Source organism: Carassius auratus, chromosome 41 (genome assembly GCF_003368295.1).
Source record: "Carassius auratus strain Wakin chromosome 41, ASM336829v1, whole genome shotgun sequence".
Classification (NCBI taxonomy): Eukaryota; Metazoa; Chordata; class Actinopteri; order Cypriniformes; family Cyprinidae; genus Carassius; species Carassius auratus.
This window is the reverse complement of record NC_039283.1, coordinates 17,071,240-17,096,066: the sequence shown is the minus strand read 5'-3', so window position 1 is coordinate 17,096,066 and position 24,827 is coordinate 17,071,240. Positions and strand designations below refer to the sequence as shown.

Genomic DNA, 24,827 nt, shown 5'->3' with positions numbered 1-24,827 from the left:
TTCACACATACAGCATAAAAGGTAAAAAAAGGAAAAAATAAAGTCATATTCATAAGTTTTGCTGTAATACATTTTTACATAATGGCGAATACATATTCTAAATTTATCTCAGTATGACCTTGTACTTGAACATACATAAAATAACTTGACATTATAATTCCGGCACAGCTATTTTGATACAGTTTGATAACATTGGCTGACTCCTATATAGTCACTGCAGACGGCAAGCCCTAGATATACGTTAGCTCAAACACATTCACCTGTGTGTGTTCTGGAATTAACTATTAGCATTGGAAGGGGAGGTATTGCTAATTAACACCCATGCTATAAATAGACTTTAGTATGCAAAAGAAAAAAAGACCTGTGATCACAGCAGTGTTTATTTTGTATCATGTAAATGTGTCTCTCTGTGTGTGTGTGTGTGTGTGTGTGTCTCAGGCAGGCAGATCCAAAGTACCTGCATCTTCCTCTCCATCCCCTCGGTTTGCACGAATGTCCATGAGTGTACGGGCAAATTTGCTCCAGTCGTCTGTATGTGGCATGGCTAACTGCTAAAATAGAGATACAACCAATTTCTGCATCACATCTTAACAGAAGAACACAATTATTGACTAGAAATTTGCAGTGTTTCATCTGTCTATGATTGCAAATATTTAAAATTCATCCAAATATTAGAGTATTATTCACATGTTCATGTACTAATAATGTAGGTGTTATTACCTCTCCTACATCATAGATCCAAACACGGCCCTCTGAATCACCCACGGCCACCTCTCTTCCCCCTAGAGCCCATCTGACCCGGTTCAGGGCACACCCTCCCTCCAGTGTCACACTTGCTGAAGGCACCTGGTATACACAAGAAACTTGTCTTGGGAGTGAAAATATAAATGTAATAACATTGTGTGACAACACAATTTAGCTGCAATCTAATTTAGATCAAGCAAACAGATAGCAAGTAAAGACAATTTGCATGCAAATAAGATGGGGTAAGATGCCTTTCTCACACACTACCTTATTTTATTTTATTTTTCAATGACTATAGATGTCACTAAATCACATCTCAGCACATTTATTCAGTGGTTGTTATGTGGATATGCTCATTTAGCAAATTTTGACTTGTCTTGAACATACATGTTTTTATAAGATTCATTCCAGCTGAACAGTTTTAAGTAATTTTTATGTTTTATTAGATAATAGTGATTATGAATTAATTTCTTGTTGGACACTACAAGTTTTAGTGTAATTTGTAATTGTAATTTAGTGTAATTTGTAATTTTTATTTATTTATTTTTTTACAAGAATGGGTCCCAGTGACATGTTTTGTTGATGTTTTATTATTTAATTCAATCATTATCGTAATTCAGTGAGTTAAATATTTAGTCATTCCATGAATTAGATGTCCAATTCAAACATCTTTTGAGTGGATCATTTAATCTGAATTCATAGTGTATTCCTATTATGACTTCCTTTTAATTACTAAATGGCCTGTGTATAATGCAAATAATTATATAGTGTAATTCAAACATATCACTCTGACTGAAATGCCCTTATTTGATTTGTCATTATTCAATTAGATTATCAATTATATCGAATTGCATTTACAATACTGTTCAAAAGTCTGGGATCAGAAAGATTTGTCTATTAAAGAAATGAATACTTTTATTCAGCAAGGATGCATAAAAATTGATCAAAAGTGACAGTAAGACTTTCACACTGCTACAATTTTTTACTGCATTTTTGATTAATAAAATAGCCTTGCTGAGCATAGGACGCAATTAAAAAACATACTGACTTCAAACCTTAGAACATACATAGAGTGCATAGATTATTTAATTTAATATTTTACATTAATTATATATTTACAAATAATATCAGATAACAAATTCTGCAAAAATCTGATGACATCTAGGAAAAGCTTATTCCAGAGCTTTCTCGCCCCAGGTAGGGGGACCTCTTGTCCTAATATTAATTAAAGTATGAAATGAATGTTCTTCTTTTATAATGCAGAAGACAGATGACAGAGTAAAGAATGTATTGAGCTGTGTTGCCTCTGACCTCTGTGTAGTTGTTGAGATTCCAGAGATCCAGACGACCATTGCCATCCACTGTAGCAAAGAGCGCTGGATGCACTGGAGACCACATCACATCATAAACATAGTCTGCATTGTCTTCAAAGGAGTACAGGGGCTTGTTATGCTGTCAGAGAGAGGGACTAGTTATATTCATTTCATGCTAAATGATCAAAATACATATCACACAAGTTCCAAAACAACTCATACTTTGGTTGACCACAGTTTGACTGTCCAGTCAAATGAGGAAGTGGTAAAGAGATGGGAGAAGTCAACTGGACCCACAGCGTTATGGCAGCTGATTCCAGTCACAGGCCCCTGATGCCCATCGAACATTTCACCAATACCAGCCTTACTGCATGGGACAAGTTAAGCAAGTTTTCATGAAGTGTTTAATATTTGATATTCACAGATATTACTAAAAGAATAGTTGACCCAAATATGAAAATTCTGTCATTAATATGTTCTGTTGCGGGAACCATGACCTTCCATGGCGGGATGCTGTGTAAACGGTGCCCTCCTCACTTCCTACCACATAGTTATTCACATCACTTGCAGGGAAGGCCATACAAGTGACGGCCACCGGCTTTGACTTGTTGTAGATCAGCTCCATACTCTCCTGTCAGTAACAACAGACATATAATGTATTGTTTGATATCAGTCAAATCTCAAATGACAATCATTGAATCTGTCTACATGTGTTATCTGGACACCTGAGGCTGTGAGAGCATGTCCAGACTCCAGGAGCACATCTTGCCATCTGTGGATACTGTGATCAAGTTGTTGGCATTTTGTGTTCCGACCACGTTCACACAGTATACAGGATGCTGCAAAAGATATGACAGTTTTGTCATCTGTACTCTTTTAAGGGTGAACATGATAAGGATATTTTCCCAAGACAAAAAAGGGACTATAATAAAAAATTCATCAGATTAGTTTTGCAAAGTCTCTGGAGGTTGATTGTGACTCTTCAGTTCCTGGGTCACCTCACTGACCTGTGTTTTCAGCTCAGATTTTTAACCAGTAAACCACTAACTCAATGCATTATATTTTAAAACCATTTATCTATAACTGAAGGTCTTACAGTGTGTGCAGTTGCAGACAATGGCGTCCGTTGCACCGGGGTCCTCCTGTGACTTCGATTGTCCCACACTGCTATCTGTCCTGAGTAAGTGCCTCCGATCACCAGGTTGGGATGAAACTGAGCAAAGCCAACTGACATCACTGAGGACTATTAGGGAAAACCATAAAATGCATTATTCTTAAAGGGATACTCCACCTTAAAATGAAAATGTTCTCATTATTAATCACTTACCTCCATGTCGTTCCAAACCCATAAAAGCTCCATTCGTCTTCGGAACACAGTTTAAGATATTTTGGATGAAAACCTGGATGCTTGAGACTGTCCCATAGACTGCCAAGTAAATATCAGTGTCAATGTCCATAAAAGGTATGAAAAGTTGTCATCAGAATACTCCTTCTGCCATCAGACGTGCAATCTGGGTTATACAGTATGAAGCAACAGGAATGCTTTTTGTAAGAGAAGAAAAAAGAAACAACTTTATTCTATAATTCCTTTGTCAACAGTCTCCTCTGTATCACTCATTATCACCGTATGCTGCGTATGCTGTTCTGTGTCCTCTGCGCAAAACAAGGATGTGCTGTTTTTATGTGTATTTAGCTTTGATTTGAAATAAAACAGCGCATCATTGAGGACACAGAAGAGCATACGCAGCACGGTGATATGGAGTAACACAGAGGAGACCGTTGACAAAGGAATTTCATATAACCCATTTGCACATCTGATGGCAGATGGAGTATTCTGAGGATGACTTTTAATACCTTTTATGGACCTTGACACTGATATTTACTTGGCAGTCTATGGGACAGTCTCAAGCCTCCAGGTTTTCATCCAAAATATCTTAAATTGTGTTCCGAAGACGAACTGAGCTTTTACAGGTTCGGAACAACATGGGGTAAGTGATTAATTTTCTTTTTGGGGTGGAGTAACCCTTTAATATTATTGGATCCAAAGTCATGTATAGTACAGTGTTACAGCTGAGGGTGTTTAATGTCGTATTTTTCCTGCATAGTAGCTATTCTGTGACATAGTGTATGTTGTGTCAAGAAAATTTAAATAAAGAGTATAAAAAAATGCATTATTGATTGAATGTACCAGTAATTACTTTTGCCAGTCTTAGACTTCCTCTGCTACATCAAGATCGATTTGCACAAAGGGAGCATACAGACAATGAACTGAACAATGAGAGTTAATTTAGAAGTGATATCAGTGCAAACACAGAATGACATTGTTTGTGAATTTTAATAACAGAAATTCAATTTAGATTCAGGCTTTTTCAATAAAAGTTGGTTACCCACACACATGCTCAATATAGAAGGAAACATATTATTACAGTATATTGAAGTGCTGCCAAAGGAACAACATTCAGGAAGGCAGACTAGTTATTTAATTGTGAGCAATGGGAATTCATACCTGACAGTGGAATATGTACTCGGGGGTCATCTTCTTAAACTTCATATTCCAGACCATCACAACTCCATCTGGCTCATGAGGTGCATCCTCATTAGTGTTGTATGAGGCCACTAGTAATTCAGGATACTGCCAAAAGAACGTGACTGATTACAATGTACAGTGTCACTCTGCTTCTGGGATTGTTTCATTTGATGATTGCATTTGCATTAAGCAAGCTTACATTCAGTGCTGGCTAGATTACTAACAAATTGTAGTCTGTTACTGATAACAAATGACTGTACATGGTGAAAATTAAGAAAAAGAATTAGGGTTAATCAATAAATTATAAATAATTACCTGCCACTGTGTGAATAATATGTAATCATATAATCCATAAAAACTAAGCACTTTAAAATGAAATAGAATTACAATGACTTATTTTTTGAGTCTGATTACATGATCCAGATTACATACATAACCAGCACTTCTTATATCAATGCAACATACTAATAAAGTACCTGTGGTGACCAATCCAGGGAAGTGACGACTCGATGTTTGGACCAATGCTCATCGTAGAAATGTCGATTAAAAGACAAGCTTGATCCGGCTTGCATGTCCCTGATAACAAACAAAAAAACTGTTGCATTCTGGTACAGTCATTCAAAGCAATGTACAGTAAGTTTCCTAGAAGTTTCTGGGTCATCTCATTAAACCTGATTTCAAACCATTAAATCATCATCATCCTAGATTAGGTGAAACAAACCTGTCTAGTACCATCTTATGAATTACTTCTATGTAATCATGTGGGATCTTTGTGTTACTGTCACATTAGCCTCTGCTGACCCATCTTTGTCCTCCATATCTCGCCCACTGTAGTCAAAGAAAACGTCTGTATCCTCAGCCAGCACACGCTCCATCACACGGATGCTTCGGTCGAAGAAAAACAGAAAATCCTCTGAATGAATAATCTGCTCTTTCTCCTCATTGGTCAGTTCTCTAGGATGAACTATAGACACACATATTCATACAGCTCTGTTACACTTACAATTCAGATGTATAATTTTTATTTTTTATTTTTTATTCTTCTTGCCTTCTTCTGGCTCCTGAGAGTCCTCCTCCTCCAGCTGCTGTGTCACGGGCTCAGATTTGGTCACTGACAGCTCCTCATCCTCCTCCTCTGTGGACATTTTTGGAAACGCATTAAGCAGTGATGCATTTTTTTATGTGGCTAAAGCCACCATATTCAGTTTTATATGTATGGATATCTTAAATATTAAACAGAAATAAAAACAGTTATTTACCCTCAGGCTGATGAGATGCCACAGGAGTCTGTGTTTCTTTGGAGTATGTCACCAGTTCTTTTGGCGTAAAATCAATCTGAACAATTTTTGATGCACCAAGCCTTTGCATCCTGCTCCTAAGAAACCAAGGTGTTTTGTGTGTGCAGGCTTGGGACAAGTTGATGGTGTGTTTTTGTGAATTTTATTCTACATTTCTCTGTTGAGAGTGAGACTCAATGTTTTCTGTATCATCATTAATAATGTGAATGAAGTTTGAGGTTGCAGTCTCACCCATGAACAGAATCTGCAAGAAGCTGAAGAGCTGAAGGGTCGGTGTCCCACTGTAATGTCCTAGAGAGGTCAGAAGAATACAACATATGATGGTTAGGAGGGAAAAGACTAAGAGAATGCACGATTAGGTCCTGCAGCTTCATCAAAAGTGCATTGCCCTATTTCATGCATGATTATATGAGATAATAACACACTGTCTGTTAGATGAAACCACATATGGACAGTGGAACCATACTCTAAACCAGCTACAACAGAACCACACACACATAACAAATGCCAAGAGCTAACAATGATAACATTAACAGTTCTCCTTACCGATATCTGATGTACCCAAAAAAAGACATAGGGAAAAGGAAAAACATTAGGCTTAGTCTTAAGAAAAGCAATAAAATAAAATAGTTTTTGTTTTGACTTAAGAAATAATGCAAAACATTTCTTAAAGAAAATCATATTATCCTTCAAATAATTTTCTCTAAAAATATTTAATTCCCCTAAATAATGCATAATATAAAATAAACCGCTACCAGTCTAAAACAGGGTTTTTAATGCCAAAGACCCCTAAATTTGATGATCATATTGTGAGGGAACCCCTTCTTAAAATACGAAAGCAGCTAAATATTCTATATAACGAGCCATTAATGTTGTTGTGAAGAAAAATAAAGTACAACACAAATAAAAAATATTTTATGTAAATAAATTAAAATATAACCTTAGAATTGGTGTACTCATTATTAGAATATTGTTATATGTATACATCTGAAGAGATGTATTTACAAAATTAAATATCTGATGTACCCAAAAAAAGACATAGGGAAAAGGAAAAACATTAGGCTTAGTCTTAAGAAAAGCAATAAAATAAAATAGTTTTTGTTTTGACTTAAGAAATAATGCAAAACATTTCTTAAAGAAATCATATTATCCTTCAAATAATTTTCTCTAAAAATATTTAATTCCCCTAAATAATGCATAATATAAAATAAACCGCTACCAGTCTAAAACAGGAGTTTTTAATGCCAAAGACCCCTAAATTTGATGATCATATTGTGAGGGAACCCCTTCTTAAAATACGAAAGCAGCTAAATATTCTATATAACGAGCTATATATATTATATATATAGAATATATATATATATATATTCTATATATATTAATGTTGTGTGAAGAAAAATAAAGTACAACACAAATAAAAAATATTTTTATGTAAATAAATTAAAATATAACCTTAGAATTGGTGTACTCATTATTAGAATATTGTTATATGTATACATCTGAAGAGATGTATTTACAAAATTAAATATATATTTTTGTTTTCCTCAAATTTCCCACAGACCTCCTAGAATGTCTGTAGAATTCAGTTTGAAAACTCCTGCATTAGAAAACTCCTCCCATATACATTAATTTATCACAGAATCTAGAAATATTTCAAAATAGATTAAGGATTAACAATACAGTGTTCAAACAACAATCACACAGGCAGATTTCATACCTTCCTACTGTCGCTCCATCTATGGACTCCTGACTTCCAGTTTCACTGGGTGGGCTCACTGATTGCGAAGAGGGAGACATAGGGGTTGGGACTAAATAACGAAAATAACAGGTATCCCATGTTAAAAGCTGCAGTGGCTGCACTGATGGCCAGCAGGCAAATCAAAACGAACAGGATGGATTGAAATGGTCAAATCAAAGAGAAAAGAATCCAAAAGGAAAAAAAACAGGAGAGATTGTCAAGGGAATTTCACTTCTCTCTAATGTTAGAATTTTGATATGGTCATTTAAAAATTTCATTTTATCTAAAAATGATATGATATACAACTTTATGAATCTAACTGAGTTTGAGTCAAGTCTGCTTCAAGTACAGCCCCATTGACAGGAGCTCAATAAACTCTATATTAAACACTGTAACTTCTTATAGACAAGAGATATTAAGAGATAGTAAAAAGTGTAGTTATTGCTTTGGGAATTAATCCATGACCTAAAAATAAATCGCACATAACCTAAAATCAGATCAGATTTAAATCTTGCAAAAGTTTGAAAGGGGTCAAGAGACATTCCCGCAAACAAGATGTAGGACTTAAATATACGCTGAAGCGACAATATATAAATATACATTCTAAATATAAAACAGTAAAAATCAGTTTAACATGAACCATATTCTTGTGTAAAAAAGGAGTGCTTACTTGTATCAAATCTCTACTTCAAATATGTTTCAAAAGAAATGATTGCATGAAGTAGATTTTAGATTACTATAAAAGCTTTTCAGTGCATTCAGCAGTAAACATTAAGCATATTTTAAAGACACTAGAATAATGAAATTAGAAGTACTAAAGTCCTACTTAAGTAGTTCAAAAAGCACTCCACTCAGCTAAAGTTCAGTTAATTACATTCATTTTTATCTACATCATGTTTAAATACAATTAACATGCAATTTAGTTTCCAAAACATTACACTGTATGCAATACTCAAATATATTCCATAAGTATATTATTTCTATATGGACTCTTTTAAAACTATACTTCTTTTTCACAAGGTTAAGGCGAAACCCTGGTATAACACTAAAGACTGCTGAGGGAGATATTTCCTTTCCATTATAAAAACTTTTGATGATTCCTTTTATCTTTTCATTCAAGCAGGTGGCATGCACATTCATAAAGATGTATCTCCCACATTATGTATTTGCACAGACAGTTGTATGTTCTGTATCGCATACCTAAAGGTGGTTCTGGTGAAATTCCAATGCTCTGCAGGAGCGCCTCTGTCTCTCTTCTCTTTCTGTCCAGGTCCGAGTCTTCTGACACATTCTCGGCCCTCTGAAGCATCTCAGACTGCATCACAGGTCAATAATTAAGTGTCGCAAAACAATATTTGCAGGTGATAAAATGATAAATGTCTATTATATCTAACAAAAAACAGCACCAACCTCTTTTTTCTTTCTCTCTTCCTCCTTTCTTTTCTTCTCCTCTCGAATCTGGGCTAAGCGCTGCTTTTTGCGCTCAAGCTCAGCTTTCAGGTCACTTCTATCAGCCATCTTCTGTGTCGCTCAATCTATGCATAGTACAAACAGTTTAGTTTAGTTTTAATTTTAGTACTCATGCAGGAATTTCGTCATGCTTTAACATTCATTAACTGTGCTATACAAACATTAGAGGCCATCCAGAGAAAAGTCTGTTATGTGTCTAAATTATGAATTTGGCTGAAGTTCTACATTCAGTTTTATTTTGACATTTACTGAAAAGATCAGATTGTGTGGAGGCCCATTAAACTAATAGACACAGAAACAGTGCAAGATGAAATATTGTCTGAATGAACTATGAATAACATATACAATGAAAAATTTTAGATTTATTTCAAAGCACACTATATGCAACAATAAATTTGCAATATATTAATAAATAAGCAAAATAATACAAAGTAAAATATATAATGTAGTGTAAACCAGTTTTCAAATCTGTGTGGTGAACCTCCTGCACGCAGAAAAAAATTTTTTCATTAAAATACATTGCACACTATCCTTACATTCTGCAATGAGAAATTAAGTGATTGTGGTCTAATAAATACACTACCGACAAGATAGAAAAACAGAAAGCACATATGCAGACAAACTAAAAACACAATCATGTTCATTCACAAAAGCCAGTCGTTGCATTTCAATGAATGAAAGCATCAATGCAGTCCGCAACAAAGCCTGTTGTGAGATACTATAACGCATTCATTGAACTATACCGTCTTCTTTATTTCGATCCAACCAGGACAAAGTCTGCTGCGCTCTTTCACGTAAATGCTGAAATAAGAGGCTATAAATCTACACATGAGCATCAACAGCTAAATAAAAACACAAAGCATCACCAGTTCACTTCAGTCTCATCAGCACCCAAAGCCGGAAGTCCTCAATACCGATACGTCATCAATACCACCCAGCAACCGGCAAGTGTTTCGTCGTCAAAGAGATGATGAATGTTTTAAACATTAGTGAGATGGCTAAATATAGAACATTTGAATGGGTGTATGGTCATAGAAATATGAAATACGTTTATGACGCCCGAAAATGCAGTTTAGTTGGGAGGCGCGTTAGTTTTTAAAACACAACCGAGGACGATTTTCAGTAAAATAACCTGTATATATCACAGACTCTATTTTTATTTTTATTTTAAGAAAATAATACTTTAATTTAGCAAGGGTATTTACCAACCGTGATTACGACTATGATGTTTCAAAAGTTAAAATAAATTCAGTTCTTTTGAACGTCCAATTAATCAAGTATCCAGAACCAAATGAGCATATACAAATTATTTTGGAAGGATCATGTGACACTGAAGACTAGAGAAATGGTTGCTAAAAATTCAACGTTTCCGCCACAGGAGTAGACTACACTTTAAAAACTTATATTAAATATAATAAAATACATATAAACGGTTATTTGAAATTGTATTAATCTTTCACAATATATGTTACTGTATTTGTAAACAAATGCAAACGTGATAGGCATGAGATAATTATTTTTAGAAACATTTAAAAACGCATTCATTTTAATATATTGTAATAACTAATATTTAAATGCAATGAAAAGTAAATAAACTGTTAAGTTATATTTAAGTTCAAATTAATTGACACCTTTTTAATTTATTAATACAAAAACATGAAAACGGTAGTACAAAAGACATTTACTTTAAGAACAATTCTGAAAAAAAGAAGAAAAAACTACATTTACAAAATATTAAACACATCATCAGAATGAATCTGAAATCAATGAATAAATCTATGTCCAACTGGGATTAGCTCCATTGTGAGGCAAATATAAACTGAGCAGACATCTTATATGATCTAAATACATTTTCTTTCACGTTCCTCTTGAACGTGTGCCTGGTTCCACACACACTGGTGGAGTACTGGTGGTGTCTGTGTGGTCAGTGAGAGTGTACAAAGCTGGTTGAGGGTGAGATGAAGTCAGTCGCCCTGGCTCTGGCAGCTTATTTCATCCTCAGTTCTCTAATTTCCTGCATCAACTCCCTTTCCTTAGTCAAGCTCCCCTCGGCCACAACCTGAAGAACCTAAAAAATTAGGAGTACACATGTAAGAGAGGTTATTGCTTGTTGCTTTATTGAATGTTGTTTGATTATGACAATAAAACTCATTGTTTATACTAATAATATTCACAGCCAATAGAATCGTCTGACTGGCTGATCAAGGAAATGTTGGTGGTCTCACTCTGAGTCTTGCGCAGCAGGCCTCTAGACGAGCGGGGATATCTGAGTCTCTTTTCCTTCTGAGGATCTACAAACAAATACAGGTACTTCTCAATAAATTAGAATGTTGTGAAAAAGTTCATTTATTTAAGTAATTCAGCTCAAATTGTGAAACTCGTGTATTAAATGAATTCAATGCACACAGACTGAAGTAGTTTAAGTCTTCGGTTCTTTTCATTGTGATGATTTAGGCTCACATTTAACCGAAACCAACCAATTCATTTTCTCAACAAATTAGAATATGGTGACATGCCAATCAGCTTATCAATCAAAAACACCTGCAGAGGTTTCCTGAGCCTTCAAAATGGTCTCTAAGTTTGGTTCACTTGGCTACACAATCATGGAGAAGACTGCTGATCTGACAGTTGTCCAGAAGACAATCATTGACACCCTTCACAAGGAGGGTAAGCCACAAACATTCATTGCCAAAGAAGCTGCCCACACTGGCAAAAGCATGTGACTATGGTGTTGGTGTGCTTGACTGGCCAGCAAACTCACCAGACCTGAACCCCATGGAGAAACAATGGGGTAATGTCAAGATGAAAGTGAGAAACCAGAGACCAAACAATGCAGATGAGCTGAAGGCCACCTTCAAAGAAACCTGGGCTTCCACACCACCTCAGCAGTGCCACAAACTGATCACCTCCATGCCACGCCAAATTGAGGCAGTAGTTTAAGCAAAAGGACCCCCTACCAAGTATTGAGTAAATGTATAGTAAATGAACAGACTTTACAGAAGGCCAACAATTCACTAAAAATGTTTTTATTGTTCTTATGAAGTATTCTAATTTGTTGAGATAGGTGGGTATTTGTTAAAAGTGAGCCTAAATCATCACAATTAAATGAACCAAAAACGTAAACTACTTCAGTCTGTGTGCACTGAATTTATTTAATATACAAGTTTCACAATTTGAGTTGAATTACTGAAATAAATTATCTTTTTTCACGACAGTTTATTCTAATTTATTAAGATGCCCCTGTATAATCAATCAAATCCTTTATTACATTTTGTGAAAGTGTTTATCTCAGCTCACTTAATGAATCCTCTAGACTCTTTCACATCTTGCCATGATGTCTTTCCTCCTCCAGTTTAGCTTGTTGAGCTACTACATCATCCCACTAAGACGGAAACAATGTCATTCTTTTGCATGTTGTATTGAAAGGAGGTTACATTTTTTATTAATTTTGTCAACTTGATGCAGCAAACAAAACACTAAAGGTGCAGTCATTGTCATCTGGAATTCATGTGAGGGTAAAAGTTTTTCCCACACAGTTTTTCACAACAGGTTTCAGTTGGTCTTTAAGTTGGTCACGTGGATTCACCATGTTGACCACCAGAAAGCTGCATGGTTTGAAAGTGACTTCCCTTTCTGATATACTGTACTGACATTATACAATGAACCATTTTTGAATTTGAGGGCAAAATTTCACTGAAATTTCATTGATGTGTCACATCCTTTTACCATGTGAGTTCTCACCTGCTTTCGTTCTATACTTCCAGCATTAGCTGGACGACTACTTCTTTAGCATGTGTCTGTTTGCTGAGGTTCACAAGTCGCTCTCTTTGCTTCTCCTGCCTTTCCTCTCTCTTTTCCAGTCGATGGTTCACCTTGGCTTGCCAATCAGCATCCACTTCCATCTGTCCCACCTCTGCCAGAGACTCTTCCAGCATCTGAAAGAGTTTGAATTAGTCTCATTCAAACTTTATTAAACTATCAACTCCAACACATAAGTCTGAAAGGAAACCGAAGCAGGGTGGATAATCATATGCACTTCATGGAAATTGTAGCGAGACATACCTTTTTGTTTTTCTGGCTGATATCTGCATCCGTCTGAATTGAAATATAGAATCTTCCATCTCAGCCCAGCATCTCCTTGTATCCACTTCTGCTCTCAATGTTTGGCTTACTCTCTCTTGCTATTTGGCTAGTTGCTAGCAGTCAAAAACACAATGATGAGATATGATCTCAGTAGTGTCTGCTCCTGGTGGCCCACCTTCCAGCAGAATCTAACTCTAACCCTAAGCCAGCTGATCAAGGTCTTCAGGAATTACATGACACTTCCAGGTAGGTGTGTTATGGCAGGTTGGAGCTAAATTCTTCATGAAGACAGCCCTCCAGGAGAAGGATAATCCAAGTACATTAACGTTGCAGACATTTTTATAGGGGCCAACCTTTTCAAAAACAGTTGTCTCTGGGCATCAAGTTCCATCTGTCTTACTTCTATGTCTTGAACGGAAGCCACCTTCTCCTGATCTCGCAGCGCCATCTGAGTACAACAAAAATGTAAAGAACCAGCAAAATTACTTTACACAACTCCTACCTGTCTTTCTAAATGAAACTTTTTTTTTAAATACATGTACTATTTGTGAGATATACACTACCACTGAAAAAGTCTGGAGCTAGTTTGAAGTAGAAGTCTTCTCGGGTCCTAAAATCTGCCCCGACCCGAATCACTTCTTACTTGAACCCGACATGCATAAATACTTTTTTTAAAAGAAAAACCCGACCCGAGACAGACCCAATGAAATTAGACCCGAGTCAGACCCTACGGCATTTATTTTCGAACCTGACTGGACCCGAACATAAACGGCATTGTCATGTTCTCAGGCTGCAGCCTCACAGTCAGTAAAGTATTGCCCACTTGGGTCTCGGGTTGGACCTCGGTTCTTCAGGTCCAAGTAGACCAGTGAAGACCTCTAGTTTTTATAAAAAGTCAATTTCAGCAAGGATGGAGTAAATAGATTTTATAATGTTACAAACGTTATTTAACTATGATTGAATCCTGCAGTACAGTTTTCACAAAAATATTAAGCAGTACAACTGTTTTTAACTTTGATAATAATAATGAAAGTTTCTTGAGCACCAAATCAGAGAGTGATTTCTGAAGGCGAATGTGACACTGGAGTAATGGCTGAAATTCATTGCCAACATAGGGATAAAATGCATTTTCAAGTATATTATAAGTATATTTTCAAGTTTTAGAGAACTGGGTCTCAAGAAGAGGCCATGCATACAGCTGGAGAGGAAAAGCACGGTGTGTAGGGCATTAGCTTTATCTTTGGCTTCAAGATTAAATTATTTTAATGTCAAAGTCTATATGATACAAACACTTATGTTCAAGTCTTTTACCTGTTAGGTAATGCCACAGGCAACAAAATGCCGAAGAAGCTCTTTATCATGATGGCCAGCATATTCTCAGCCAGATTCAGCGCATTAAGTGTAGGGTTGGGAAAGTACTCAAACCAGTGCTGGAACCAGATCACTGTAAAAGAGCAATTCAAGACACTTAACGTCTCTCAGCTACGGACCGAATCGTTGAATCACTGCCAAAAAGACCTAAGGTATGTCACCCGATACACTACTGTCTTGCAGATTAGTGGATTGTTCTGGAACAGCTTGATAAATGGGAAAGCCAGCAGTGGGAGATAAATAATCTCACTAAACACAGCAGCCCGTATGAGCAAGAGCAGACGGCAGTCTGCCAGGTCAGAAATGAAAAGATGAGTTCAGGCCAGAATGCTGAAAGCTGCATGGTTCTCAGGGAGATGCAATAGAGAACGCCAAATAAACATCCTGCCGGGAAAACAAAAACACACAGACAAATAAAGTGGAGACACAGACTACAGCTTCACATTAAATCAACAAAATATCATTGCCTCTGCATGACACATTTATTACATTACATGTATTTGGCTGGGTATTCTCCAAATGCTCTTAGTAATGCTTGTAGTGTTTTCTTGTTAGGGCCATTAGGCAAATCATTCTACTCAAAACGGATTAAATAAGTTAAATAAGGGGTTGTTAAATAAAAGAGAATGTCTTGAAAAAGCAATACAGAAGGTGTCATAGGCACCCAATCCACAACTAAAAAATAAAAAACAGAACAAAATTACCAGCCATCCAGTGTGGAAACAGCAGATGGTAAAACTTTAGATTGGATTCTGTGTCCTGATGTTTTCACATGCTGATCTGCCCCAGCATAAACTTCATTTTCAAACACCATCTCTCACTGCTTTTGCCTTTAGTGACCTGTTTCAACAAAGGCTGGGGAGGCTACACAAACAAAAGTATAACACACATACATTATTCCACATAACATATATTCGAAAGTTTGGGGTTGGTATGTTAATGTTTTTGAAATAAGTCTCTAATGCTCATCAAGGCTGCATTTATATGATCACAATATTACTGTTTTTACTGTATTTATTAAAATGTAAAATATTATTACAATTTAAAACAACTGTTTTCTGTTTTAATGTGTTATTAAAATGTACTTCATTCCTGTGATAGCAAATGATTGTTCACAAATCATTTTAATAGGCTGATTTTGTGTTCAAGAAATACAGCCAGAGAAAAAAATTCAGGATTCTTTTATTAATACTAGAAAGTTCAAAAGAACAGCATTTAATTGAAATAGAACAATAAATAAGAATTTACCTTACTGTTTTCTGGGGTAAGGCTTCGTGCATCATATATTCACAGAGCTACCACTGTCCATCACAGCAACTATATGGTGGCCTTTAGGACAAATGGCTGCCACCGTGATGGCATCCTCATGGGACCCTATTTCAGAGAGCTGTTTGAATGACTGAATTTTGATAATGGCTTAAAACACCCAGAATCTGGGGAAAGAATATTACAGTGCAAGTTATTTCCACAATAAACATATAAACTGGACAATAGGAGCAAACTTTTTAGGAACTTTTCAGAAAAAACACCTACAACAACAACAACAACAACAACAAAAAAACATACAGGGATGAGAGAATGACGCAGAGCTGTTACTATAATATAACGTTTAAGCACAGATAAGTGACGTCAAACCCCTTGTACGCCAACTGATTGACGAACATTAAGCTTCCTCTTTCTATGAAAGGTTTCAAGGTTTGCTGAGCCGTGTCTGAGGAAGTGCTGATGGCGTAGCTGCCTGAACTGTGGATGGACAGGGAAGAAATGGCACCTTCATGACCAGCATCCAGCTCACTAGCTGGAAACAGTAGTTTAACCATCTTAGAAGACCAGTTAACCATTTGCAGGCCTTTATTAGAAATAATATTATAATGTGTCTCACCCTTGTCAAAGCACTTAATGACATAACCAGCCAGAGCAACCAGGAAATCTGTGGTTATCCTCAAGTTAAACGCTAAAGCTGTAACTTTACACGCTTGGCCTGTTTTCTGGACCAGCTTGAATCTGTCCAACGATGAACGTTAAGACCAATACTAGAATCATGATAAAGCAACAGAACTCAACGTGTATTAAAAGATAAAAGGGGAAAATATTGTCTGAAATACATAAATGCATCTCTTTTCATTGCATGAAACAGTTTGCTCCGAGCTGGTTATACCTGTATCAACACCCATATTTTGATGATACTGATTTTGTTTCATGCCATATTTTCCTGTCTTATCTTGACCCAAGTGGCTGTCACGCTTGTTTTTGAACCTGTTTTGAAGTGACACAGTTAAACAACTTGTTGACGGTGGTAAACTTAGTATGAGGTTTGACATTCATTGGCCATCCGTGTTTTTTTTTTTTTTTTTTTTGCCAATTAAACAATTTGCTGCTCTTATTTTTTGATTCCTTTATCTCAGATAGTGTCAGAGATTAATTCATTTAAATGGATATTTAAAACATATGAAAAACATGGTTTCATTATTGTTTTTAAAAACAACAAAGGCATAATTTGAAAAACCAAGACTTGTTCATCATAGGGAATAATATTCTGAATATTTTACAGTTGGTTTGATACCTTTATCTCAAATAGTGTCAAAGTTTAATTAATTTAAGAGGGTGCGGTATATAAAACATGAAAAATATGGATTCAGTACTGTATATAAAAACAATAAAGGCTTAATTTGAAAAACCAAAACTTTTGCATTATAGGGAATAATATTCTGAATATTTTACAGTTGGTTTAATTCCTTTGTATCAAATAGTGTCAGTTTAATGCATTTTATATCATTGCATACATTAAAAGTTGTAAAATTATTATAAAACATATACACTGTAGTGGTAATTCCAAAATTGGAGCTTTGTGCAATAACAGGAATGTTTTTTCTGAACATTTTATTATTGGTTTTATATTATAATGACACATAGTTAAATTGTTTAATTAATTTAAATGGTAAATTTTATTTATTTTTTCCCTCTAGAAATTAAGCCTTGGCAACGTAAAGGGCATATATTTATGACTATCTGAGTTAGTTTGACCTCAAAACATAACGGCAGCAAAGAGTTTAATTGGCAAAAAAAAAAAAAAAAAAACGAATGTCCTATAAATGTATGTACTCTTCTATGAATTAAAAATCATTTAAATGACTTTTATTTAGAGTGCAGACCTTCTTTAACTTTAGACAAGGCTGCGATCGAAAATGTCTGCGATTTCGTTACAATGCTATTAATTAAATAAATGTTTTAGGAAATACATTTCTTTACAGTAAAGATCCTTCATCTTGAAATATTTGCGTCTTGACATCAGCTGAGAGAGCACTCTGAATGCTTTAATTTCAAATTTCAAATTTATTTCCAAATAATACTCCAAAATCACAAATGTGTCAGCTACATGCCTTATTCAGCAGATGAAATCACTATACAGTACATCTCACAGGTTTAATCTCCTAGTGATATGAATAACATTATTAGAAATTCAAAAAAGAATACAGAAATAGACTTCTATTACAGAATAACTATCGAAACATCAGGAGAATATCCATCACAATATCAGACACAAGCCTGTGTAAACAACATATGTATAATTGCGGAAAGCTTATAAAAGACTGAATAAATAATGATTGCATTGTTAGTCAACACATTTACTTTCATACATTTCTGTTAAGCAAATAAATATTAGCATACCCATTAAAACCTTCAGTAGCAGTCATGTTCAGTAGCAATTAAAGCAGTATCAAATATCATTGCCACCTCAAGGCACACAGGTTTGGACAAATCCACTGTAAAGGATAAGGTTTCAGTGTGCTTGGCGGCTCCTTCTGAAGACCTGAGCATTGGTCAGTTTTAAGCATATATTATGCTTCCAGTGTACAATCATAGGTCAGGCCTGTTAAGGCGAGCTGACAGTCTGCAGCTCTCCAAAACTGTGGGTCTGAACTCCTGCCCACTATTTCACATCTTTTAACTAATCACTTCAGACTCAATCTCTGTATCTTCCTCATCCTCCGAGGTCTCAGTGACTGTCATACTGTTACGGTCACCTATAATAACATACTCTATGTTGGATCTCTCCATGTGAATGCTGTTGCCACTTAGTGTATCCTGCACTGGGATCCGCTGATCATGGCTCTGACTGTCCGCCACCTCATTCACTGTTGAGGTAGAAGAAATAATTTTTGGAAGGTATGAATTAAGGCATTATATAACCTTTTTTAAGACCCGCAGAAAGTCTAAAATCAAACTTAGCCTTATTTATGTGAGGAACAATAAAATAATTATAGTATATAATAATTAATTACAAAAATTACAGTATTAAATAATTATATAGGTTATGCTTCCATTTTTATCAATTTATATAAATGTATAAAATTGCAATTAACTGTTCATGCATAAAGATATAACCTCTATAACCCTAAAATAATTTGCCCTATATTTCCTGCTGCACAGCACTCACCATTGTTTGCATCATTCTGAGTGAACAAGTTATGCTGGTCACAGGTAATGCATTGGCTATTGTTGTTCCCAATAATACAGTTGGTCAGGGAAGAGTTTTGTATGTTTATAATACAAGGTGTAAATTGATATTTGTCTGAAAAAAGAAGACAAAAAACAAAAGATGTCAATTTGAGCAACCACACGACACATTGCATTAAGGGGATGTGGGACAGCAAAACAAGGCTCTTAGTCATGCATACTTTTGAGAAGTTAAGTATGCGGTTTTCCATAGCAATACCTGTAATACTAAGTGGGTGAGGTAATCATTTAAACAATAATAAGACAATAAAAGGAAGTAAGGTGGAATATTAACCTCTGAACAGAAATAGCTAAGTTATTTCTCTAGCCTGATACTTCCTAAAACAATAGGGCAAAAATGAAAAATAGTCTTTGACATGGTACATCACCAGTAAGTCAAAATATGCAAAAAATATCTACCTGAAAAAGGAATTTCCTCGAAATGTTGATGGTCCTCTTGCTTAAATTGTGCTGAATGACAGAAAATGCATGAAAGAAAAGAAAGAAAGACAGAGAAAAATAAATAATGAATAAATAATTCAGACAGTAGCAAAGATCTATTTCAAAAGTGTGTTCATTTTTGATAGATTGTCCAACCTGGAAATCCTGTAACCTTCTCATACAACACCGGGTCACAAATCCCAAGGCAGCTGAGGAACGCACTGCATGCTTTTTGGCCTTTTTTAAGGACAATCTGCATCAGCCTGGAGGCTTTCTGCATGTCCGTGGGCTGGGATGTGATGACCTGTGCTTCATATGCCATGATTGTGCGGGATCGGGACAGACAGTTGGACATCCTTTGAATCAAATTCCCAGTCATACACTTGCTTAGGAAGCCCAAATAGCACCGCAATTGCTTATCTATTGGGAAAAAGAACAAGAGAGAGTTGTTTAAAACACAAGAAGCTTTAAAGTGAAAAAAATAAAAATTAATACACCCAATGAATGGATAAAACATTGAACTTAGGAAGTGTGACAAACAAGTTTAATTCTTAGTTTCCTTTATCTTAATATGCTAAACTTTCAGAAATTGCTCATAAAAGAAAGTTTTTTTTTTGTAGTAATAGTAGTAGCCTATTAAAATTACAAAAAAAACATATTTGATAAAAACTTAAAATCACCAGCCAAAAATCTAGAATTATCATTCGAAATCAGAAAAAAACTAACAGTTTTAAAGTAAAAAGTTTGAATCCGTCCTCTAGTACTTCTGTACTGTACAAATAACTGTTTTGCATCGTTCGCCCTGTATTTGCTTTACTACTGAATATGGCATACAGATGACTAACAGCTACTATTATTATTATTATTATTATAAAAAAATTGCGCTTCATTCTTGTCACATTCTTTAAGGCTACTACTTTCCCAAAACAAAACACAACATACTTGACATGAGGAAATATAGGCTATGAGTTCGAAACTTACCGGAGGGTATTGCAACCGTGCTGTCCATCTATTAGTAATCACAAATAATACCAATAATGTCACAAAGTAAAGTGGTTCGAATCGGATGGCATCTGAAAACGAAACACTACTGCCATTAATATACGTAGGAGTAAAAGCGCATGCGCGTTAAGTACGTAAATTCCAGATATGAATTCCCCTTGTGCATTTTGTCATTCTGGTTAACCGCAGCTTTTAATGTCATTTGAACAACAACAACAACAACAACAGCAAACTTTTAAAGTCTTAAATATGTGTTGAAGTACATTCAAATTGTCTAAAAAATGAAGATTTGGAGCACTGAGCACATATTCAGGTAGAGAAAGCAGCGTTTAAGACGAATGCAGCGCTCGCGTGCACAGATTCCAGCATCTTGTCTGTCACGATTTGCATCCAGATTCCCTTTTTCTGTATGTATTTAGCTTTTCAGAAATATATTCTTGCACATAACAAAAATGTAAGATTTGTGAATATACAGTAATTTGGACCTGCTTGACGGTCAACGTCTATTACAGTTATGCGTATGGTAACGACTCGCTGATACTACTCATCACATGTGCTACTAACAAAACTCATTAATGTACTCAGTATTGGTTAGGTTTTCTTTTTTTTCTTCTTTTTTTTTTACTGAAACCTAATGACATTGATTTTTTGGATGTTTAGCTATATTCAGCTAAACAAACGACGAGACCACCTCAAACGAGCTAAGACCTTGAAAAAATAAGAAGACCACCAAACAAATTCAGTCTGTCATTTTTTTCAGCATGATTCGTCACACCTTCAAAACAGAATTGTGCAAGCCGTATATTTCCTAGTTTCTTTTCTGTTGAAAGGCTAAGTTGTCATTAGTTTCACTCAGAAATGATTCATTATGTGGAAATCGATTCAAACAAACCTTTTTAAGGTCCCAGCGTCTCTTGTTATGGACGTGATGTTCGTTGTTGATAACGATGGACTACACTGGCCAACAAATTCTTCCTGCTTGCATTTAAACTAAAATTCCCTTGAATATGGTTTGCCTATGAGGTCAGTGTGAGTACAGTGATGTTCCTCATAAACCGCTGAAATCTAATGTCATGTGTTTTTTATATATTCACACAGCTACCTTTGGGAGGCTGTTATCAAAACAACTATGAGGAAGTATCCTAAAACAATAAACCCTAGTGTTGTTGGGGTGGACGTTCTTGACAGGAAGTCAACCCAGTCATCGGCTCCTCAGCACAGAGTGGGGGCTTCCAGGGGCTGTCAGAGCAGTTAGATGCTACACACTGCTAAACAATATTGTCTTCATGTGCATTGAAATATGTAGTCTTCATATTTATTTATATATTTGACATCTTATTTACATTTACAGCTTTTACATCTTACATATCATTTGTATTTTACATATAAAGCACATAGTTAACAAACTGAAGCGATATTTAATAGTTATAACACTCTAACAGAACGTAAAAGTGGTTCACAATGTGTTTGACTCCAGGGTAATCTTTAACGTTTTTTTCCTTAAATTGTATGGACAAATCGAACCCTAACTAATTTAATATCAGTTGATGAAAGGCTCATGGGCCTCATCCAGAAAATCCAGAGGTGTAAGTCAGTCGTCTTAGTATCATCATCTTGTAATATCTGCATGTATATCTATGCACAGACAGGCAAACCTTACAAACAGAAAGTAATATAATAATAGGTTAAATCAAATATCAAACTGGTAACACCAGTGTATGCTTGACTTTTGCAACACTGTATTAACCCAAGAGGCAATCATCTCGGTGAAGGGGGTCAGTCTGAGCAGCTACTATACCTTGAGGGGCTGATGGCTCTAACCATGTCAGCCAATGCAAGAAATGTAAATCATTCTGTAGAATATAATGAAAAATATTCATTTGACCAGATATCCTTGGAATATCCCACTTAACATCATGTCATCATGTTCATTACAAATCCTTGATGAAAGTTTGCTATTTTCTGAATAAATGGGAACTTAGTAGTTCCTACTTTCTTGCTGACACAATCAGAGAAGGGCCAAAAATAAGCAACTTAAAAGCACTGATAATGTGGTTTTGTCCCTATCTAGGAAACCCTGTCTTTTTTGTGGATGTTTTTTGCTTGTGTTTGTTTCTATGAACAATAGGTAGTTTCATTAATAGTTTTATGTCTTTTAGCAATTCTAAAAATCTATTATTTTATATAGCATATATGAAACATTATACAAGCCTCTAAATAAAGTCTGAAGGTCTAAAGGTTTTTTTTCATAGTGATGGGACGCCATTAAATGGATCATTCAAAACTCTGAAAGGGAAAATATCCCTTTGTGTGACTTGTGTTGAACAGGTAATGTTTCGTCTAGCACCTGTTGATCGGTGGTGCAAAACAGAAATGACATGTAGTGGTGAGTTTTGTCATATGCATTCGTAATGTAGGTTATTTAGTAATATACATTTTTACAAAATAAATATATTTTATTCTGTATACAAATATACAGAAATATATACACATATAAATATAATTCTTTTCTCTGTTTCATGCTGAGACAAGGACGAGGCATGATGTTTTTATAACGTTCATTTACTTTAAATATGTGTTTCTTTTGTGTTTTCAGAACCCATGAATGAGGACCACATGATCAGCAGCAACAGCATCAGCTCTGAAACCACATCTGGCCTGCCTTTTTTTGCCCCGTCTCGCTTTCTGTTGATGTTTGTACTCAAAGGTAGTCAAATTAGTGCTCATTTATGCACTGTTGGATTTAAAACCTCAGAAAATTGCACTATTACAGACAAAACTTATACAGTTTTGAATGTCGCTATAAAATATCCACTGCACTGACTACCTCCTATTTTAGAGTTCTTTTAATCAGGGATCCCAGTATCAATACCATGGTTATTTGGAAGTAGGCACTTTAAAGTTCTGAAAGTTTAAAGTTTAAAATCATGATTAAGGGGAAAATGAGGTCATTTGTTGTTGGCTTCTTAAGTTTGCATGGGTAGTCATAAAGTGTAATTAACAGATAAAGCATAGCTAAAACTTATAGATATTAAAACTGATCAAAAGTCATTTTGTAGTGTTTACTTTAAAAGAAAGTCCTATATTTCAAATAAGTTTATGTTGCTTAACACATTGTGAACATATTGTCAACCCATTTGTGAGGCTTTTATTTTATTTAGTAGAATGCTTATTTATGGTTATTTATATGAAAAATAACTTATTTTATTTAATTCTTATAATATTACTGTGGTTCAGTTTGCTTTATTTTGTAGAAAAAAGTTACAATTGCATATGTTTGTTAAATTAATAACTGTCTTTTTATTTTAACAGTTCACTGTATCAACAAAACTTATGTAACTTTAATTTGTAAATTGTTTGATATTAACAAACATTGCTTGTCAAAGTATATAAACAAATAGACGTTAAGGTCTTATAGAGCCCCCTAATGGCGAGACAGTTAAAGTTTCTAAAAAATATTTAATTGTGCTCGGAAAGCTCAAATGGGCAGACAGCATATTGTTTTATCTTTTTTAAATTATTATTATTATTTTACTACTTGACTTAAAGACTGCCTTGTTATTGTATAGTTGTAACCTCTTGTTTAGTTAATTGTATTTTTTTTTTTCAATTAAATATAACGAAATATTCATTGATCACAGCTAATTAAACAATTATTTTCACTAGTTATAGAGCTACAGGCCTTAAGAAAAACAAAATAACCTACTTTACAGTGTGTAACACTCCTCCACTGGAAAAAAAGCATGTCAGCATTTCTTTCCCAATGATGAAACACTATCCACCAGAAGTAAACAAACTGAAACTTGGTTTGTAATTGAGAAATCTAGCAGTTTCAGAACAGTAGTGTGCAGTGGTGTTCAGAAATTTACATTTAGCAGACGCTTTTATCCAGAGCGACTTACAAATGAGGACAATGGAACCAAACAAAATCAACAAAAGAGCAAAGATATGCAAGTTCTATAACAAGTCTGCTAGTTTAATGCAGTAGCTACACATAGCAAGTTTTTTTAAATCATATAATTAATACATAAAAAAAAAATAAAATAAAATAAAATAAAATAGAAAGACATGAGGCATTGTTTCCTCTACCGCGCACTTTAGGGGGTCTGCTAAAGGGGACATATAATGAAAATCTGACTTTTTCCTGTTTAATTGCTATAATCGGGTCCCCTATGCATCTACAAACCCAGAAAAGGTGAAAAAGACAACCCAGTAACTTTGCTTTGGTAAGCCTTTTTCTGCAAGTATGTGAAAAAAAAACTAGCTGCTCAGATTTCGGTACCCTAATGACATAGGAAGTGATATCATATTTTAATATCCACATGTCACCTAAAAGTGTGTAT

At 35.1% G+C, this 24,827-nt stretch overlaps 2 protein-coding genes and 2 pseudogenes across 14 annotated transcripts; 1 reads left to right on the top strand and 3 right to left on the bottom strand.

The window, feature by feature from the left end:
* LOC113059105 (tripartite motif-containing protein 46-like) overlaps nt 1-24,827 on the top strand; it is a 433,352-nt pseudogene that overhangs the window by 276,337 nt on the left and 132,188 nt on the right.
* LOC113059070 (cytoplasmic dynein 1 intermediate chain 1-like) lies at nt 125-10,046 on the bottom strand. Of its 11 annotated transcripts, none has more exons than XM_026227312.1 (18): nt 9,834-10,046; nt 9,031-9,155; nt 8,821-8,935; nt 7,600-7,741; nt 6,429-6,434; nt 6,114-6,173; nt 5,844-5,959; nt 5,633-5,719; nt 5,386-5,548; nt 5,061-5,160; nt 4,564-4,689; nt 3,154-3,300; nt 2,783-2,896; nt 2,555-2,688; nt 2,280-2,424; nt 2,056-2,196; nt 721-846; nt 125-548 (listed from the first exon to the last, which is right to left on the bottom strand). In XM_026227312.1, exons 2-18 carry the CDS (start codon nt 9,136-9,138, stop codon nt 435-437), a joined length of 1,944 nt encoding a protein of 647 aa, XP_026083097.1. In that variant the 5' UTR covers nt 9,139-9,155; nt 9,834-10,046; the 3' UTR covers nt 125-434. The 11 variants fall into 11 exon arrangements, with proteins under 11 accessions (XP_026083097.1, XP_026083095.1, XP_026083096.1 ...); XM_026227310.1 differs by having other exon boundaries at nt 125-551; nt 9,834-10,043; XM_026227311.1 differs by having other exon boundaries at nt 125-551; nt 9,957-10,043.
* LOC113059096 (TBC1 domain family member 31-like) lies at nt 10,898-15,052 on the bottom strand (annotated as a pseudogene).
* LOC113059097 (uncharacterized) lies at nt 18,016-21,760 on the bottom strand. Of its 3 annotated transcripts, XM_026227357.1 has the most exons (6): nt 21,377-21,760; nt 20,464-20,555; nt 19,639-19,902; nt 19,462-19,512; nt 18,983-19,117; nt 18,016-18,680 (listed from the first exon to the last, which is right to left on the bottom strand). In XM_026227357.1, exons 2-6 carry the CDS (start codon nt 20,489-20,491, stop codon nt 18,490-18,492), a joined length of 669 nt encoding a protein of 222 aa, XP_026083142.1. In that variant the 5' UTR covers nt 20,492-20,555; nt 21,377-21,760; the 3' UTR covers nt 18,016-18,489. The 3 variants fall into 3 exon arrangements, with proteins under 3 accessions (XP_026083142.1, XP_026083143.1, XP_026083140.1); XM_026227358.1 differs by lacking the exon at nt 20,464-20,555 and having other exon boundaries at nt 21,377-21,754; XM_026227355.1 differs by lacking the exon at nt 21,377-21,760 and having other exon boundaries at nt 20,464-21,359.

Bases quoted from the DNA above. Each gene is read 5' to 3' on its own strand.
- LOC113059097 (XM_026227357.1), bottom strand. From the start codon at position 20,491: ATGGACAGCACGGTTGCAATACCCTCCG. The intron at 19,903-20,463 runs GTAAGTTTCGAA...TTTTCCCAATAG, and splicing joins CACGGTTGCAATACCCTCCG to ATAAGCAATTGCGGTGCTAT. The intron at 19,118-19,461 runs GTAGATATTTTT...TTCTTTTTTCAG, and splicing joins CGAGGAAATTCCTTTTTCAG to ACAAATATCAATTTACACCT.
- LOC113059070 (XM_026227310.1), bottom strand. From the start codon at position 9,138: ATGGCTGATAGAAGTGACCTGAAAGCTGAGCTTGAGCGCAAAAAGCAG. The intron at 3,301-4,563 runs GTATGAATTCCC...TTTCCCTAATAG, and splicing joins AGTACATATTCCACTGTCAG to TCCTCAGTGATGTCAGTTGG. The intron at 2,689-2,782 runs GTGTCCAGATAA...TGTTACTGACAG, and splicing joins ACATGCTCTCACAGCCTCAG to GAGAGTATGGAGCTGATCTA.